This window comes from Balaenoptera ricei, chromosome 3 (assembly GCF_028023285.1).
Source record: "Balaenoptera ricei isolate mBalRic1 chromosome 3, mBalRic1.hap2, whole genome shotgun sequence".
In the NCBI taxonomy this organism is placed as follows: domain Eukaryota; kingdom Metazoa; phylum Chordata; class Mammalia; order Artiodactyla; family Balaenopteridae; genus Balaenoptera; species Balaenoptera ricei.
Window position 1 is genome coordinate 103,874,457 of NC_082641.1, and position 18,154 is coordinate 103,892,610.

Sequence of the window (18,154 nt, forward strand, 5' to 3'; positions counted from 1 at the left end):
GCTTTGTTCATGGCTATATCCCAGCACATGTACAGTGCCTGGGATAAAGTAGGTGCTCAGAAAGTACTTGCTGTGAAGGAGGGAGAAAGGGAGGGAAAAAGGGAAGCGAGGAAAAGGAAAAAAAGTGAGAAAGCAGTTAATTCTGTACGTTCGGCATAACATATGCTAGTAAAACAATTTAATGACAAGTCAAGTTTTCACACATTTTACCTACTGTCCACACGTCACAAGCCTGACATCTTTGGAATATCATTCCATACCACAGAAACCTGTATCTATCAATTTGTAGTGATATTATACTCTGTATTTGAGTAAATACCCAATAAAGATACATATATCCGCTGGATTAAATCCACTTATTTGGTTGTTAAACCTGGGTGTCATATATGAAAAGTCAGTATTTCTGTACTGTATCTTATGCAATGGACATTCATAATATTAAGGAACCTTTCTTTGAAAATTAGAAATACTATCAGCCAGCTAGAAATAACATGAGACAGACAAGAAGCCATTACATATATTAAAAAAAAAAAAACCTTTTTAATTCTGATTGCCAAATTATTTAAGGCAGGTATAAAAAAGGAAAGCATTCAATATACATTTTACATAAAATAAACTAGATTACAGCATAAAACAAGTAACCAGGCAATGGCGTTAAAGTCTCTCTCTTCTAAAACTGAATAATTGTAAACATTAAAAAAAAAAAAAAAAAAAAAAAGGACTGCAGGACTATTCAAGTAATAGAACAATCACAGATGTCTCTGGTATGCAGGCTATTGGGTTATTTGCCATTCAAGATTATCAAAAATGACACCTCATTATTCACAGATGCTCATTATTTCCCCGTTTTAATCTTTACATTATATACAACACAGTTTTTGTGGTACTGGCAACCCCATGCCTTCCAAAAGTATTTTTTCCACAATACACAAGTACAAACAGTGACTACAGGAACATTTTACACTGATGCATCTTCACAGGAGCCACCAAACAGACATCGAAATTGTACCCAAGTGTCGTCATCACAGTTAGCCTTTCTGAGGGGCTTACGGGAAATATATGAAGGATATGCAAGGTTCAGGCACACTGATACATAACATTATTTATTTACAATTGAAAAGCAAAAGGAAAAGAAAGTAAGCAGCCTTCCGTGGCTAACACTTCTCAATTTGACAAGCACATCTTTTATCTCCTTTACTGAGCAGTTTGCGACCCGGCATCAGACCCTATGTGTGCGAGCCTGGTTACTGATACAAAAAGTAAAGAATATATATATATATATATATATATATATATATATATATATATATATATATATATATATGCGTGTGTGTGTATATACATATATGCATACGTATATATATATATATATATAAAACAGAAGTTTAATTACAGCAACATTTGTTACTCTCTGATAAAATCTGTAATTTACAAAAATGAAATGACTGGTTTTTGCCTGCCATTAAGGCATTTCAAATTAACACCATGGAACTGATGTCTGTATAAAGCGCTTCCCCATGTGATCCAGTCACATGACAACGTACATTTCCAATCTTGTTATTCTCTGCAAGAGAAAAGAAAACCTTAGCAGAGGGGTTCCATCCACATTTGACACTGAAAATATGAAAACTGTAAGACCAACAGACACTTTAATTCTACTCAATTCATGGAACTCAATTCCATAGAAAGTGAATGAACACAAGGGTAATGACAGACAACGTGAAAAATAAATTATTTTCCTTTTTAAAACAACTTGAGGGGTAATTGAAAATATCAAAGAACAAACATTACCTTTAGCACTATGGAAATACATTCCTCCATTTGCAACTTCATTTTTAAACATAATAAAACAAAGGGAGTCATGGTGAATTATTTTAACAAAGCAGTGAAGACAACCTAAGAAAGTTTCAACCGTTTAAGACACAGGTCAGTTAATAACTAACGTACATTACAGCTATAAGAATGGAACGGAAGTTGCACGTGAAGCATAGTGGTAAAATAAGCACATTCACTCCAATATCAAACCCTTAGGAGCTAGGCGTTTGGTCTAAAAAGCCTACACTTGCTTCCTCCCACCATTAAGATGTCTCTATCTAGAAAACTGATTCAAAACATAGAGGCTATTTACCTTCTTTGTGCAGGAAACATTCCTGATGCAGACGCCTGGGCAGCCACCTGCTGAGAGGCAACGAGGGCAGCAGAGGTCAAGCCTAATGGGGAAAAAGTGCAGGGTTTCTATGACTTTCAGAAACGTAAAAGTAGACGCAGGCCCAATGGTGAAAGGCTGCAGACCCCGTGAGTAGCCATCTGTCCTTTCTACACACACACATGAAATGTTTCATGCATCAAGGACAGACTACAAACTGCTCGGTCTAACCAGTACCCATCCCTTCACTGAATACTCTGCGGTTTTCTTAATAGCTATTCAAAGCAAATACAGCGTTCCATCTCTCTGGCTCTGCATGGTGCTAAATGGTTTGCACGCATTCCTGAATAGGAAGCTCAGGAGAAATGACAGGTACCAGGTAACAACAGGAATCAAAAGTCACAGTGAATTATAGAAGCGACATGCTATTTGCTTAGAATACAATACTTTCATAATAACTTTTATCACTTTAACGTTTTCCACAGTGACTGAACACCAGTGTATCCCATGAGGTACATGGAATCACTGAATTGAACTTAGAAATAGTCTTAACTTTTACCCTGCAAGAGAAAGGGAGCAGTAAGAGAATGTAATAGCTCCAAATGGCCAAGAAGTTGCCGAATAGGAAATTCTTTAAAATTCTTTAGAAAACCATCCTGGAAAAAAATAGAGGAAACAAATGTAAACTTCAGGAAGATGACTCTCTCCTTCTATGTCCTCTACGGTCTCTTTTAACACCACTATTTGACACCAAGTAACATGAGTTGAATAAATTAAAATGACCCCTTCACATGTGGATAGCGCTTCCTACTTTTGGAAGTATCTTCAAACATATTATTGTTTGTTATTATTGTTTTCAGACAGCAGAGTAAGAGGCGACTTGGCAAGCACTACAGACCGAATTGTGTCTTTCCAAAATTCCTATGTGGAAGCCTTAACCCCCAAATGTGACTGTGTTTGGAGATAGGACCTATAAGGAGGTAATTAAGGTTAAATGAGGTCCTATAGGTAGGGCCCTGAACCAACAGGATTAGTGTCCCTATAAGGAGAGATACGAGAGAGTAACTCTCTTCCCCCGCCACCCCCCAGCTCCCCCCATGCACAAAGAGGTCACAGGAGCACACAGCAAGACGGCGTCCATCCACAAGCCGGGAGGAGAGCTCTCATCAGAAACCAACCATGCTGGCATCCTGATCTAAGACTATGAGCCTCCAGAACTATGAACAGAAATACATTTCTGTTGTTTAAAGCCATAAAAACTGTGGTATTTTGTTATGGCAGCCAAAGCTGAGACAGCAAGATCCTAGCAAGTGATCTGCTGGTAAAGACGGTGCCACTCCCCCACCCCTGCCATGAGGTGACAGAGCTAGGACAAATGCTCAACTAAAACATCACAAACTGAAGGTTCCTCACGTCAGTTGCTGTGACTCTTTAAAAATGTTTCTCCTCTTTACTGAAAGAGTCCCAGGAGTGAAGGGCTCGAAGAGTCCCTGGATTAGGTTACAAAAAATGTTGAGCTTGATTACATGACTCCCATTACTTCCATGGGAAAAAGAGCAATTTCAAGGCCTGCAGAGATCAGGGCAAGTCATTTCACCAAAGCCTCCCACCAACCCTCCCTGTCTTCCACAATTTCCCCGCAGCAGCTATCTGATCTTCTGATTGTTATATTCAGTGCCCCAGACACTGGCCACCACCGATAACATCAACAAGTGACAATTATTAAGTGGCAGCCATTTCACTTCTCAACAGAACACAGAGATGTGGGAATAGCCTTAGTTGCGTCCCAAGGAAATACCAGGAAAGAAGTGTTAAAAAACCCTCCCCAGAGTTAATTAACTCAAAGCTCAACCTTTTCATTTGAAGACAAGAAAGGCAGTTTTGGCAACTGTTTTCCAAAGCAGGATGAACAGAGGCACAAGTAAGACAGAGCTTCTGACCTTGGAAAGGGTCGTATTGCCCAGGGATGAGTGGGTACCCCATGCCCACATGGGTGTGGTGGTGTGTATGCAGGTGCCGCTGGCCAAAGGGGGAGTGGCGGTCCCTCTCCTTCTCCGCTTCCCGCTCCCGCTCAGCTGAAGCCTTTTCCACAGGCTGCAACAGAAAAGAGAGAGATTCCCCCCTTTATCCTCTGAACAACAATTAGGAGCGTAGGAAACCACCTTGCTCCCTTTGGCAATAGGTGCTAACGATTAAAAAGTAAATACACAAACACTTAAAATTCTTTATTAATGGAAGATCATTTCAAAAGACATGCATTAGTTTCAACTGGAATTGAGCCAACACTAAAGTACTGCTCTGTGCCAAAGCAGCATCAATGTTTTCCTCAAATGACTGAAATAAGAGGACCTCTCTAATCTCACTCATAATTGCAGGTTTAGAATCGACCCAATTTCTTCCTAGAAACAACTTGCACATAGGGATCAGGAGAAGAAGGCGTTCTAGAGATTTCTTTAAGGTCAAGTTTTCTGATTACTCTTCTATATTAATTACAATTTGTGAGGGGAATATATCTCACAATTTTAAGCCTACCTTTATATTTGCCTCCGTTGAGAACATACAACCTAATATTATATGTTAATATCAAGCAAAGCAAATCACTGCCCTACGCCTCCGGAAGTATTCCAAAATCTCTCAATCTTTGAACACTCAAGAGAAGCTCCAGTTCTCCCAAATCATACTGTGGTTAAGGATCGTGGGTTTCCGAGACATTTTTACCCACTAGAACTTAACCACCCTTTCGCTAAAGTTCTTTTTCTTACTTGAAAAAAATCTTCACACTAGAAGGAGTACTCTTAGGAAAAGAGTCATTTATCATCTTTCCCGGTTTCTTTACAGAGTCTCAGGTAGACACACTCAGACGCACATTACGGTGCCTATATTTTAATTTATTCCGAACTTCTCTTTTCTAGGCAAGAACTACCACATCCTTTGTATTTTCTCTCTTCCCAACAGTCTCTAGGACTAGCAACTGCACTTTTCTGGGGGAGGTGGGTGCGTGGGAGTGGAGCCGTCTTTCACAAAGACACATGTCTGAATCACTTCCGCGGAGTTACAGGGACGTGTGGAGGAGTCAAGGTCAAAGCACAACAGAGACAGCCATCACTCCTTAGCCAAGTGACTCACTCTGGCACACGAGTGCAACACAAATATTTCACGCCCAAGGTTGGTTCCTATGAATTTAAATGTCCGGCTAACAAGCATCCTCCTGGGTAAGCAAGGTATAGATTTGCCAACAGAAAAGACTGCTGCTACCTTACACGCTTTAACAATCTTTTCCCCCATGTATGAAAGCATCTTATTTTTGAACATGCCATTCTTTCCGTATCAGACTAAAACAGCACCCTGAAATCACAGCTGGGTTCCAAAACCATTTATATTTCAAGACTGTTCTCTAGCTTGTCTGCTTTTCTCCCCCTGAAACATAGTACTTGTAAGTGATGACAAAAGGAGGCATACAGCGGGAGACTTGCTGCGGTACTGGCTGGCGTGCTGGTGGAGCAAATCCAGTGCTTTCGATTCAGTGGTTGTTTTCGTGGTGATGCTAGGGCTGGTATTGACTTTCTCTGCCTCTTCTCTCCCTGACATCTTCCCGTAAACAGGGTAATGAAATCCTGGCGAGAGATAGGCCCCTGCAGATACACAACAAATGCCACATCAAGTTACAGACGACATCTTAAAAAAAACCAAAAACATCTGGATGACACGAATTTGGGACAAGAGTCGGAGATCTGAAAGTAGGGAATATTGCATTAAGAATGGGCTACGTCATCGTTAAACTGTATCTAGGTTCTCCGATTCTCTTTTCCCAGTTAATTCATCCCGATGATCAGAGATTTCTAAAAAGAACTGAGCTTCCAGCCATTTCATATGTTTATGTGTCCGTTTAACTCCAAGGAATAGTAACTGTTATGATGATGACAGTAAGTGCTCAGAATATTTTCCTAGGCCATAAAGTATCTGTCAGTCTAATGGCTGCAGCAGACCATCGGAGCCTATGGAAACTAGAGCTAAGGACTCTTGACATTTCGTCTAAAAAAAGAAAACTCTTCCATTAAATCCGTTTCATCTTTGGGACTTCTTTAAGTAGCATTAAATACAAGCCAAACAAAGGTCACTCTTGAAGCATCTAATTTATCCTGAGTTTTAAAATAGCTAGTATTTGAACACAGCCTCTTCCCTCCAATACAGTGAGAACCCGTGACACGTACCAGGGTAACTGTGCATTAGGACGGGAGAAACAGCCCGGTATGCAGGGTGGCTGGGGTCATACATCTGCGGGTAAGGGTAAGCATGCAAGTACTGTATGTAGGACTGATGCTGACTCATGGGGGAGGAGACGGCCACTCTGGCTCCCCGAGAGTCCTTCCAGCTCACGGGAGTCTTGCGATCATCGTTTTTCAGCTTGCTCTCATCCAAGGATTGAGAATCAGGACGCTTGGCCTCTTTGGGCTCCTCTTTGATGCTCGTTAACGATACAGGAAGGCTGGGCACACCACCCTCTTTGGTGGGGGTTTTCCTGGGACTATCCTCTTTTAATTTCTTTTCTCTATCAAGTTCTTCTGACTTTTGCGGGTCTAGGTATTTGGGTTGGTATACATAATGATGCCATGTCCTTGAATCTGGATCCTGGTTTTGAAAAAAAAAAAAAAAAAAGACTTGTTTCAAAATTTCAATTTGCAAGAAAAACTCATTCATCACCATGACAGCACGATTACTATTACTTCTAAGTTCACATTTATTTATATGCTCGCACTATGCAATGAGCTTTACCGCCTCCTCTTACAGAGGAATAACGTCTGAGGTAGGCATTATTAACAATCCCTTTTACAGAAGACAAAAGCTAAGTTTTTCAAGCTCAAGTAATATCAGGGTCACACTGCTGCTCAGTTTGTGGAGCTGAGCTTCAAAACTTAGCTCCGCTGGAATTCAGAGCTGGGCTGTTAATGTCACTTCTTAACATTAAGTAACATCCTCAGACATGTTTAATCTTACCCTCACTTTCCTTTTAACACCTCACACAGGTAAGAAGAATTAAGAAAACTCAAGCTGATAACAATGTTTTACTTACTGTTTAAGTTAAGTTTTACTACAGTTTAAGTAATTATTATATCAATTTACATCATTTAGAGGGGAAAACTCTTGGTTTCCTAATACATTTTCTTCACCTACTGCAGCTGAGGCTTAATATAACCGGATCACGTCTCATTATGTGCTAACATCTTAATCAAAACAAAATTAAAAATTAACAGGACACACTATGGCTTTTCTACCAGGAAACAAAGGCATCCATAAATCTCCCAAATTGTATAGTTCTAATGCAGCCCTGTGAAGTCACAGCTTGATTCGAGCCTCCAGAAATGGGGAAACTGAGGGTCCTCAAATGGCCTTTGTGACCACCCCCGCGCCCATCCCATTCATGATATAAACCCACTGGGTATCTAGGGTTAAGGCCCAACTCTGGGACAGAAATGAGCATGAAGAAAGGATTCTGTTGCTCTTATTCACCAGGGACCTCTAAGCCCCCCTCCCTCTCAGTGGGGGCTGGGATGCTGGGAGATACCAGAATTAATACTCGTGGGATTGCAGTTGAGTCAGGACGTCTGAATTGTGACAGAAAGTACTGGCACACGTGTGGTTTCATGGTGACCGATTTTCAGGTGTTGGCACATTTAACCTCAGACTGGCTGACCACGGGGGGCTCTGGGATGACTGCCTGAGGCCCATCCGCCCAGACTCCTTGCTCTCCTCACAAGCGAGAAGCACTGAGCTCTGTTTTGAGGCCCTTAATGTAGAGCGTAAAATGGAACTCTAGGCACTTCAAGACACCCCGAGTTTCATTAAAAAGATGAGTGGGAAATGTGAATTTAAGGTCCCCGTCTTAATCTGCCCAGAAGCTGCCAAAATGAATTTGAAAATGTAAAAGAACAAACTGTTTGAGTGCTCAGACTCAGAATCTCAGAGTTAGAAGAGAACTCAGCCGCTATAGGGTAGAATTCCCTCACTCTGGACTCAGAAAGAAATGAAGGGACCTCATCAGAGTCAGTTAGTTAATGGCAGGGAACATGAGTCTGCAAAGCACATGGCCAAGGTTCTTTTTACGACACAACGTGACAAGGAAACAGTGAGCAATGTACATTTCAGAGGTACACAAGAACTCCCGAGAGAATCATTTAAAATATTTTTCAGGAGAAGAGGAATCCAGCCTAAGGAACCCTTGGGTGGATTTCCTGTGAAGAACTCTTTAACCAGATCAAGCCCAGCCATGTACAAGTCTCAGACTGCTCTCTCCCTGTGGGGACCACGCTCCACAATCTTACTTGTTTAAATCTCGAGGTTGGGTCTACACCTGTCTGCTTCATAGAGTCCATGACAGATTTCATTTCTACAGCCTCCTTAATAAGCTGGTGGTTTTCCATCTGCTTAGCTTTGAAGCTGTCGGCCTGAAGCTGCTGCTGGTGATTGGAGAGAAGCTGTGATTTACCTGTCTCCTCAGATTTATTAGGCACTGACGGCCCTAGTTTAGAATGGTTTTTGTTAGGCTCCGGAGTAGAGGGAGCTTTTGAGATTGTGGCCGATGGCATGTTTTTCTGTTTACTGTCCTCTTTGCCCAGCTCTTTCAAGGGGAGCTCATTTTTCCTTTCACAGTCTCCTCTCCCAGTCTGGGCCATTTTCTGCTCTGCCAGCCTCTGGTCCTCATAGTACTTCTCGTACTGTTGTCTATAGGCAGGGCTGGTGGCCATCAGAGACTTCTGGTCCATATAGAGCCCGTAGGCGTATTGGCCATAATACAGTGACTGAGCCAGGGCTGGGTGTCTCTGCGTGATCACCGATTGGTGCTGAGGCTGTAAGGATGCAGAATTATGGTCCACTTTCTTGGCCTCGAGCTGCTCTGCCTTGTCTTTCTTCTCCGCATCTTCCTCAGACTCCTTCTTGATCTTCATTCCCTGCGTGCTCCCGCCGTTCCCAGCTAAAGGGGCACCGACCTGCCCAGGGTGCATGTAACTCGGAGAATAATAAGGATCGTAGCCATGGTAATAGGGAGAGTGGGACTCTTTCATCTGAGATGATTGTGCTGTCGTTGAAGAATGCCCTTTTACGACACCGTCCTTACTAGAAAGGATATCTGACGGGGAACTGGCCTTTGACCTCACGCCCTCCGACCTGCTGTCAGAACCGCCGTCATCGGCAGCATCAGAGATGTCCGAGTAGGCAGGGCTGCTCGTCTTGGCCGCGGAACTCTCGGCCCCGTTCTGGGTCAGCACGTGCAGCGGGGCCACGGGCGCCTGCCCGTTCACCAAAGCGCTGCACTCCATCCTCGAGGCGCTCCCGATGGAAGGGCTGGGAGCGTTGTCGGTGAAAGTGTAAACCTTATCGGCCTCGGCTTTGATACTGGCCATCCGACTCTCTTGCGACTCGGACAGTCCGTTCGCCAGCCCTTCATTCTTGTTGAGATGGTCCTTTAAAAAATGCCCGGATACATCTCTGCCAGCCCCCTTGGCGTCCTCTAGTTTGCCCAGCTTCGCGTCCGTTTTCGGGCTCCCCGTCTCTTTCCCTTCTTTGTCCTTCAGCTTCCGCTTCTCCTTTTTCTTTTTGTCTTTGAGCGACACGAGAGCTGGGTTCACGGTGACGGGCTCCCCCATGATCGTGGGCTTTGGCTGAATGGGCTTTAACGGAGGACTCTTTGGTGTGGCCTGGACCGCCGTGGTCGTGAGGGAGGGCAGTCCGGGTATGGTCCCCGTGGTGGTGCCCGTAAAGGCTGCAGTGGGAATAGCGATTAGCTGTGGCGGCGTTGGGGCCGGAGCGGGGGCAATGGGCCGGGCACTTTTAAGCTTAGAGAGATTTTTGTCCATTTTGCAACTGTTGGCTTTTTTGCCCTTTTCTTTCTCTCCCAAAGTTTTCTTGTCGATTAAGCCTTCTGCTTCCAGTTTGGGCATCTCGGCAGCCAAACTGCCGTCTGCTGCCGAGCAGCTGTCTACGGTGGCCGTCATGTTGGAGATGACGGGAAGGTTGTTGAGGTCGCTGTTGAGGCCCTTCTTTTTGCCAGAATTCTTCCCAGGCTTCGATCCGATAACAGAGCCCGGGCCATTGCTCATCAGCTCTCTCTTCCCCTTGGGGGTTCCGGGGGGGTTCCCCGAGCCAGGGGACACTGGCGCCTTCACCTGCTCGTAAGTCGATACACTTGTGCTTGGCTCGCCGCATTCCAGCGCCACGTTGCTCAAGGCCTCCTCGCAGTCCGAGATCTTGCCCTCGCTGTCTGGTTCGAACTCCAGCTTGTTCTCTGGGTCTAAGTGGGCATGAGCCTGGTGGTACCTGAGGCCGTTGATGTGCTTGTACTTTTTGTTGCAGTTTGGGTGCGGACAATCAATCAACACTGGAGAAGAGCAGCCCTGGTCCAAAAAAGTCGTCTCTGGTTTCCCCTGAGGGGTGGTGGGAGTGCTTCTCGAATTTGTGCGGACACGCTTCCCGGGCTTATTGTCCTCGGAGCTGGAGTTCAGGTCTAGCTCCATCGGAGGCTTGTTTTTCCTTTTGTTGGTGGAGGAGGGGCTGGCTTTGATGTCCTCGGCGGCACAATTCGGGGGTGTCCTTCGCCCGCTGGCATTGAGGCTGCCCCGCCTCCCTTTCCCATTGGCCCCCCCTCTGTTCTTGTTCTGCAGCCCTCTGGACTCTGTGAAGCTGGCCTCCGAGCCCGGGGCGGCTGCGGTAGACCTCGCTCTTTTCCCCCGGCCCCGGCCCCCTCTCATCTCCAGGTCGCTGGTCGGTGACTCGCAGAACCTAGGGAAGCAAGTAACAGATGTCAAAACGAGCATCCCCAAAGGAGCCAAGTGAAATCACAAGGCGCGCAATGCAGCTAAAGAGCAGGCAACACCCTAGCAGCTTGAGGGCTGGGCCCAGATAAAGAAAAGTCACCCGATTCTTCCATTGACAATTTCAACACCTGCAAAAGAACAGGCTACCGATGGCTTAACGTTCTTCCTCAGAAAACCAGCTCGGGTAGCTAAGTTTCCAATCCAGTTCAAATTCCCATATTAAGAAAAAGAAAACAAAGGAGAAAGAGAAGGGGCAGGAAGTAGCGATCTCCCTACAAAAAAGCAACCCAGCATCTGCATTTTACCGTATTCAATCCTGAATTGCCTATTGCTCTTTTGCCTGGTTTCAATTACAAACTGACTTTTATGCATTATTAATCTCTCTCTGTAGTCTCCTTGCAAAGAGAGGATGGGGGAAGGAGAGGGGAAGGAGAGGAAGGAGGAGAGAAAAACAGAGCCTGAAGTCGAAGGCTCCATGCCTACCTGGGAGGGGCCCAGTCGTGCTTGGTGCAGTCCAATAAGGTCCCTACGTACGTTTTGTTCCTCCACGTGACATTGACCACTAGGACACCTGCAGGAGTGGGGAACGAAGACGGACCAAGGTTAGCACAAATTACCCTACTTCCAGTTCATTTATTATTACTCTTCTTTTTACCAGCAAAGCTCTATTCTCATTTGCTTTCAAAAGCTGTGGTTTGCATTCTTCCTCTTTCTGGTTTCAGTGACCTCAAGCAAAAACCCACAGGAAATCGTGTGTGTGTGTGTGTGTGTGTGTGCACGAGCATACACGCGTGGTACAAAAGGGTAAGGGCTACGTGTGAGAGTGTAATCAAGATACTGCTGACAGAAGGAAATGGTTTTTGCCGTGTCCTGCTGTAAAACGGCAACACTCACCTCTTAATTTTTCTATTATTACACATAATTGCTTTCGTTTGGCAAGCAGCCAACAAAAACTAAGCCCCAGTTACCAGTGCTCAAACCAGAAGGTGACTGAAAGGGATCGGTTTTGCTTCCAATTCAACAGTATAAAATAACGGTGATTTTTATTTAGGAAAAAAATGATGCGCGTGCACAAAAATAGGTCTAGAGGGGGGTGGAAAGTGGGAGCTTGGAGTTCAGATAGCAGACAATCAGCTATGATTTCTCTTTCCTAATCCTCCCCTCTCTGGCTTTGTGAGACAAGAATCAGCCTTGGTATGGTATCTGTTTCACTGTTTGGTCTTGTTTCATATTAAGGACTCCTAAAATAGCCCTCTTAAGAAAATAAATGTGCACAATAGGTTTGCTCTTGGGGTTATCTTTAGAATCAACTTTAGTAAGCATTTGCCACAGTGGATTAGAAAAAAAAAAAAACAACAACCTCAAAACCAACAGGCTTGTTTCCTGCAAGCCATTCTGCTTTTCCCAACTGCTTTGCAGACAGACAATTTAATTTAGCACTGCATCTGTGAATTACTAAACTTAAGTGCACTTAGTATATACCAAATGTCACACGGAAACAAAATATAACATCCTCTTTATTTCTCTAGAGGACAAGTGCCATATTTTTTTTAACTCACTCCTTTAAAGCATACAGTAAAAGGACCTAGATTTTGAGACACACATAAAATATTAGGGTAAAGAAATGAAGTATTTAAGTGTGTCTTAGTTTCTATAAAGCACCACTCCCCCTTCTTTCTTGGAAACACCAAGGGGCAATACTCAGTCTATTTCTAGCCGGTTTACTCACTTGCTCACTGCCGTTTTGAATTCTGCAGCAAATCTGTACTGAACTCCTTTGTGGTAAGGGACACCTCACAAGGTAAGACTTATTTCCTTGGGAATGTCTTTAACAGCAGGTAAAATATTTGCATCGTTGTGACTCAAATAGTGGGGAAGAAAGGATTTCTTTCAAAAGGCCCAAAAAGAGATTTAAGAATTGTTTCCCATATGGTCTGTGTTACTATTACTTAGGTGACAGCTGAACTTACTCACTATATCAATGGGGGGAGGGGGGGGGGTTGGGGGGGAGTTAGCACGAAGCAAAGCAAGCATTTCCTCAAATCACAGTTGACTCCATTCTAACTCCTTCAGGGAAAAAAAAAAATTAAAGCCATTGAGTATAAAAATTCTTATTGAGATGAGAATCGATGGTAATTAGGCATTTGGTCAAAATGTGCACAAGACGGAACAATTGGAGGAAAGGATTCTTTATGAGCACATCCCTTCAGGAAAAGGGAGGGGGTGAGAGACAAGGCGAAGGGGAAGACGAGCTGGTTTTCTCATCATCTACTCTCTGGGGCACTGTGTGTGGTGTCAAAGACCTTTGCAGCTGCTTAAAATTCTTTAGCATGTCAGCTATATTTACAGTGCAGGAATCTATCTGTACTGCCAGAAGGGTACTGCATTTTAGCTTTAGACCCAATAGGCTGAAACACTGCGTTCCAGAGTCCCTGATGTAGCACAAATGTATAATTAAAATTGCTTGAAAGGAAACATGAAAGAAACAACAAACCCTCCATTCTTACAGTAATAAAATTAAAAACAGGAAAAGTCTGCACAGACACTTAACATTTGTCTGCAGTGAAAGGCTTTTGTTATTGCTTTTCCCCAAAGGGTTTCGCGTTTCCAGCAAATGATGGCCGCGGATTGGCCGACGCCTGCTGGGAACGCCGGCGTCTGATTGGCTGAGCCGAGGGCGGCCGTCCGGACCAGCGAGGCAGCAGCCCGGGATAAAGGAGCATCGCCAGGGGAAGAGGCGGCCGCGGTGGCGGGCTGGCCACGAGGCGAGGGCGCGCTCCCTGAGCCGGGGCTCTCTTGGGGACGAGAGGGCTGCCCAGCTCCGTAAATCAACGCGGGCTGATCCGTGTGTTGAAAGGCTACTGTCCGCGTGACCGTGCTGGCTTTCCCAGCATGACCCACACTGCGCAGCTCCACGCACACACATCACGCCAGCCCGCTCACAACCCTCAGCATCAAATTCCTGGTCTCGGAACAGGACAAAGGGAAACGCGGGGGCCGGAGAGAAGGACGGGACCCCAACACACAGTTAATCGTTGGTTAGATGGGGTTATCGGGTGAAGCTGTCGCATGGGAGAAACACAAGTTGCAACTTCCACGCTGCAAAACTATTCCCATCGCCTGACACTTATTTCTTGAAGCCACACTCTTATCTAAGTACAAGTGACAGTATTATAATCATTATCATTCTTAAAAAAAAAAAAAAAGTATTTTCAACTTCAAAGGGCCTCAGTAAGTCAGCCTAATTTTCCTAGAATCCCTCTATCTTAAAAAATGTTCAAAATAAATGCTCTACTCCCTGGAAGATTTTGAACAGTTTCTTAATTAAATACGTGTGCTTGGTCTATTTTTCTTTATGTGCACAATCCACTTCACAATGTCATGTAATATTTATGTCTGCCTAGAATTCACGTGCAAATACACGCACGCACATGTTTACGCAGCCAAATCTGCTCTGTATTGGAATGAAGGCTTAAGGAATGCTTCTCATATAAACTACAAAGTGTACTGTTTCTTTGTCAGGAAGTCTATGTTTAGACAACATCCTATTGTGAGGGGCCAAGTACAAAGGTAATGTTTAGTTCTAAAAGATATAAAAGGCTTATCATTTTGAAGTCACAGCATCTTGAACACTTTGTAACCCATGGCCATATAAAGCAGACTATACTTTTTTTTTTTTTCTTTTTTTTTTTCAGACTATACTTTTTAAAGGCGTAAATGCCCAACATGAACATGAGTCCTTCAGAAGTCCAAATTCGAATTTTATAAACCTGGGCATGGTTATTTTTCTCACTTATCATATATAAACTAAAAACAAATGTACATTTATTCCAAAAAGAGTTAATATTTCTCTTACTACACATTTATTCCTTCAAACATGTGGCCAATTTGCAAGGTGCTGGGGACACTCTGTACAAGTCCTTTTCATCTTTATCTTCTCAGGTATCCCACCAGATTTATTATCTTCCCTTCCCACCCACAGACTGGGCATCGTCTTTCTCAGAATGTTAATAATGCCTGCCCTGTAACACTTTATATTTGAAAAATATCTTAAGATTATTACCAATAAAGTAAAAATAAAGCTGAAGAGAGCAACGGATGGTTTGGGTGTGCTTCCCACACAGCGTTTTCTTCTTTGTATTAAGGGTATGTCTTAGATACTGGTACACAATCTAAGCTGCTGCCGCCACAAAGCATATTACCTACAGGACACTTAGTAAGAAGGTGCTCTGTGTTCTATAACCTGAGCCCTTTCCTTATCTCTATAAAAGCCAGAAGAGCCCTGAGATCCCATAAGGATTCCACATTCACAGTGTTCTATTATCTCCTCTTGTCAATACTTCGCAGTTAAGTGTTCCCAGAGAGATGGTCAGGCCCATTAAGCATTTATTGTGCATCTACAGGGTATACAACCCTAGGAACCTATTTGGTGCTACAGAATCAACCATGTTTTTTGCCTGTAACTCCATACAAACTCTATACTTTTAAGGGTCTGCAAACTTGTAGCCGGACATAGGGATACCCTGTATTCCAGAAGTGGAAGTACGGTTTGCATATTACCCATACTAGAGAGTAGGCCCCTTAATCCATCTGATTAAACTAGACCCAGGATGTGACTTTCATAGTAACCGCCCTGCCCACAGTCCCTGCTCAGAGGGTAGTCTCAGGTGACTAGGCTCCTAGACCACTTTTCCTAACCCTGGCCGCCTCTGACTGTTCCAGTGATGGGCAACTGAAGCAGAGGTAACTAAACAAGGACATGCTTTGGGAATCTGAGCTAGTGGTATAGAAGGGAAAGTTGATAGTAAGAGTAGAAACCTGTAGGTCACAAGCTACTGAAGGGAGAGAGGACCGTGATGGAGACAAGGATATAATAGCTATGAGACAGAGGCCAGTGGGTAGCGCAAGGCCCTCATATTTGCGTGTCCCTTTTCCCTCCTGCTTCATCGCTGACGGGGTGGAGGTGTGGGGGGGAGGGCGGTGTCTCACCAGGACCCAGGACCGTCCTGATATTTTCCAGTCATCTTGTTAAAAAGTTGTTCCTGGTTCTGAACTACAATCTGTCTTTGAACACCTAGGTCCTGGCTGTGCCTTCTGATAACCTACAGACAGTCCACTTGACAGCCTTTCACCCACGCAAGGACAATGACCATATCGATATTCCCTTTGTCTCCAGTTGCCCTCTTTTTTTCCCCTCCAGCATAAACAAGTTTCTTCAACCATTCTTGATATCACACTTTTAATTGCCCTGGGAAAAAAAACCTTTAAAGATGGACTTGACCAAATCCCCAAGGAAAGTTCAGGTTCCTAATGAATTAGGACCAAGCAGAGACCAAGTCTAACGTTCTCTCTTCTATGAATCCTCTCCAGACACACAGACCATGCATACCACCAGAAAGCGGCCACTCCCTCCTGAGTCCCCACTACGCTCCATCCAAGTCCTCTCCCCAGTGGATGCTCCCCAGAATCTGCGGTTTCCCTCTGAGTCCACAGCTAGACACTTTCTCAGCCTCCGCCCTACCGGTTAGACGCGCTCCTGTCCCTCAGTTCTACGAAAGGCAAGTGAACTGATAAGTGCCACTGCCAGGCCTGGCCCAGAACAATCTCCTGTGCATGTGCCTCAGAGCTCTCCACCTTCCTGGCTCGCTGGCATGGAGACTACAGCAACCCGGAAGGCCACAGAAGATGGCACAGCCTCCTTCAGCTGGGACCCTCTGACCAGGAGAACCCCCATCCAACAGGAAGACCGAATTCACTCCAATAGGTGAGCAGCAAATAAACTCTTACTGTTTGAACACTGCGGAGACCGTCTTAAACTACACGGTCCCTTTAAAACCTTACTCCACTCATATACACAAGAGGCCTGTCTCTTCCAACTCGACTCCACTCCCTGAAGACATGAGCACTGTTGCACCTACCGTACCTGTGGGCACGGTGCCCAGCACACAGAGGGAGTTCATCCGACTCCCAGGGGCTACTAGATGACGACTGAAGAAAATCGAGATGGGAATGCTACCCAGTGTCTTCTTTTCACGATTACCGTACTTTTCCAATAAGCATCGTCTCCCACTAGCTTCAAGATGATAGGAAATTCTCCGTGGAGAGATTTTGCTTTGAAGATGTTATAAATATGGTTTATGAATTACTGTTTCTGGGATTTGTGAAGATGTTTCCTCAAGAACTGGGCAAATGCCTGATTTCCCAGCGGATCAGCCAAACTCTGTTTATAGTAGAGTTTACAGACTCTTTCAGAGTTTTTACCCTGGGACAGAAGTCTTTTGCCAAGCACTGCAAATGCCGAATTTGGAATCCGACATCGTTTCTCGGGCCTCTTATTCACACTGCCACATCTGCATGGCCTGGGTGTGCACTAGTGCAGTAAACAGAAACCTCACTCCAATAACACCGAAATGGAACCCATTTATGCCACAATCCCTTTTTTTTTTTTTTTTAAGTGTACACATTTCTTTCCTTCTTTCCATTTTTTTTTTTTTTTCTAGTAGAAACATTAGTGACAATAGAAATGCCACAATATGCTATTTCCTGAGTATGGGATAAAGTTCCTGTATTTAGGATATCACATTACTCTCTATTTTTATACAATGTGACTATTGTACAAGGTAGGATTTATCACCACTCCTCTGTACTGAACTCCCTCCTTCTAAAATTCTGTTGTGCCCAACACTGGTACTTTTTACAAAGCTGAGTCTTGTCTAGTACACTTGTTCATGTTTCTGGCTTCAGAGCTTCAAACCTTCAGCTAGGTCTTTCTTCAAAGGACAAAGTTGAGTTTATAATCATTGGGGGGAATTTTAAATTCACAACTGGGTTGCCAATGAAGTACCTGACAGCCAAAGAACAGAGGGACCTTCCTAGTACCTCTGCCGAGGATGTCTGGAGCACCAGGACCAGGAAAATAAGTGTTGCGACATGACCAGAAAATGCAGTATTTTTTTTTTTAAAAAAGAGCTCTACTGCTGGGCTGAATGTTTAAAGAGTCACTTTAACCACATCCTGTAATCAAACCATCTGGAACACAGTGCTGCGATTAGTCACCCTGAACAGTGGGCTTTATCTGAACAAATAGTGTAGGCAATGGGGTTGGGAGATAGGGCAGTATTAACAAGGGGAAGTGTAATGAACACTTTACGCCCTAGTGTGCCGCCACCCCAGTCATAAACCCGAGACGCACTGCTCT

General features: G+C 44.2%; 1 protein-coding gene across 9 annotated transcripts in view; it reads right to left on the reverse strand.

Moving 5' to 3' along the window:
- Window positions 1-1,087: 1,087 nt before the first annotated feature.
- The window catches only part of ZNF608 (zinc finger protein 608), a 112,208-nt gene continuing 95,141 nt past the window's right edge, over window positions 1,088-18,154 (reverse strand). For 8 of the 9 annotated variants that reach the window (XM_059916973.1, XM_059916969.1, XM_059916966.1 and 5 more), the window contains 7 exons: window positions 11,440-11,527; window positions 8,467-10,921; window positions 6,358-6,775; window positions 5,606-5,778; window positions 4,087-4,240; window positions 2,129-2,210; window positions 1,088-1,564 (listed from right to left, as the gene is read on the reverse strand). In XM_059916973.1, the coding sequence (XP_059772956.1) occupies window positions 1,558-1,564; window positions 2,129-2,210; window positions 4,087-4,240; window positions 5,606-5,778; window positions 6,358-6,775; window positions 8,467-10,921; window positions 11,440-11,527 (3,377 nt within the window). In that variant the 3' untranslated portion in view covers window positions 1,088-1,557. Of the gene's footprint in view, window positions 1,565-2,124; window positions 2,211-4,086; window positions 4,241-5,605; window positions 5,779-6,357; window positions 6,776-8,466; window positions 10,922-11,439; window positions 11,528-18,154 lie in introns of those variants that run through there. The other variant, XM_059916971.1, reaches the window with a different exon arrangement.